Genomic DNA, 2,010 nt, shown 5'->3' on the forward strand with positions numbered 1-2,010 from the left:
AAAAAATGTTGTTTTTTTTTTTTTTTTTTTTTCAAATCTCATTAATACTCACCTCATATTATAAACATTTTAGTCTAAATACAGAAATATTGCTCCCGTTATATTAAACCACAAATATGAAATATCTAATGTTAATTTTGTGGACGAACAAAATTTCTAGTCAATTTTACCGGAAAATACGAAAGGAAATGCGTGTGTGTATGAGGACCAGTGAGAGAATATTCCCTTAGGGTCTATGATATTGAGTTGGTGTGAACACGCAGCAGATAAGACCCAACTACTTGATCCCCAAGAAATGGCAAACTTTAATTATTATTATTCAATTAATGATCAGTTAAGAACAGCCGCATTGGTACGACAGGTAACTTGAATTTGATAGTACAACTTTAATACAACTTTTTTGGTAGGAAATCATAATTTTTTTTTCATGTGTTTTAACTTTTAAATTGTCTAAGCTGAAAAATTACCAAACAATGCAATTTCCTTTCGAGAATTATTTTCTTTTAATTTTCAGGTGATAAAATTGATTCTTATTAAACTTTTGAGTAATTACCCAAATCAGTCCTCAAAGATTTTAAAAGCGGACATTTTAGTCTCCAAGAAAAATTAATACACAGATCAATCTCCAAGGTTTTATTTTGGCGGACAAATCAGTCCTCATTTCATTTTTCTTAGGAACTAAAATGTCCGTTTTTAAAATTCTTGGAGACTGATTTGAGTAATTACTTTGCCCGAAAAATGAACTGGAGACTGATTTGTCCGCCAAAATAAAACTTTGGGGATTGATCTGTGTATTAATTTTTCTTGGGGACTAAAGTGTCCGTTTTTAAAATCTTTGGGGACTGATTTGGGTAATTACTCTACCGAAAAATAAACTGGGGACTGATTTGTCGGAGTACAACATTGGGAATTGATCTGTGTATTAATTTTTCTTGGAAACTAAAATGTCCGATTCTAAAATTCTTGAGGACTGATTTGGGTAATTATTCTAAAAATATTTTGACTTCTCTTTCTTAAAGAATATACGTTGAAAATAAATTTTATTTTTTTATGATATTATTTCACCTCTATTATTTTTTTTAGTCAGACATAAAAAATTCGAATTCGTAATTTTTTAATTGAGTAAAAAAATACTATGTCATTTGAGTTATAACTCATTGACACTCGTATAATGATGATAATAAATTGTTATTATTAACAAAATCAACCTTAAAAAATATACCCAAAAAAATTTGTGGGAAAAATAGTTAATTAAGTAAGTAAAATATGGTTCTAGAATATTTTCCATGCCAAACCCAAACACATGCATTCCACCGCCATAGTTGCCAACTAACACACCAACGTATCAACGTTACTCACCTCATCTTTTTCGCTCTCTTCATATATATACACAACCTCTCTTAAACCCTTTTTTTTCATCACAACAACGAAAAAAGCAAGTCAAATTCCCTTTAACAATTTCTCATCTCATATTCTTCTAGTTTCTAGTTTTCCCGAGAAAATAACAAACACTTCTACCCCGCGCTTCTTGGAATCATTGTGGTGATTATCATGATGATGACGATGGTTCGTACCGCTGCTGCTGGTGGTGGTGCTAGGGTGGCCAACACTGCTGTGATTGTTGTAGCTAACCGTTTGTTCTCCACCGCGGGCCGTGGCGGCGTGGCGGCGGCGGCGGCGGCGAGAGGTGTTGGTAATGAAGTCGGTGTTGGTGGTCCGAACAAGTTAGGGTATTGGATTAGAGCATCAATGATTGATGGAGGAAGGAGCGAGAGCACTATGGCCTTGTCATCGGAGAAGGAGAAGAACAATGAAGAGAAGAAGAAGATTGGATCGTCTTCTGAAAGTGTTGGGAACAAAGAGAATAGTAATGATAAGGGTATTATTGCGAGTTATTGGGGTATCCATTCATCTAAGATTACCAAAGAGGATGGCACAGAATGGAAATGGAACTGCTTCAGGGTACATATTTTCAGATCTGTTGTTATTTATTTTCTTGAAAAGTTTTGT

General features: G+C 33.9%; 1 protein-coding gene across 1 annotated transcript in view; it reads left to right on the top strand.

Moving 5' to 3' along the window:
• LOC107642421 (ubiquinol oxidase 2, mitochondrial) overlaps window positions 1,376–2,010 on the top strand; it is a 2,333-nt gene continuing 1,698 nt past the window's right edge. Inside the window, exon 1 of the mRNA XM_016345771.2 lies at window positions 1,376–1,963. Coding sequence (XP_016201257.1) covers window positions 1,552–1,963 — 412 coding nt within the window. The 5' untranslated portion in view covers window positions 1,376–1,551. The remainder of the gene's footprint in view (window positions 1,964–2,010) is intronic.

The sequence above is a fragment of the Arachis ipaensis genome, chromosome B05 (genome assembly GCF_000816755.2).
Source record: "Arachis ipaensis cultivar K30076 chromosome B05, Araip1.1, whole genome shotgun sequence".
In the NCBI taxonomy this organism is placed as follows: domain Eukaryota; kingdom Viridiplantae; phylum Streptophyta; class Magnoliopsida; order Fabales; family Fabaceae; genus Arachis; species Arachis ipaensis.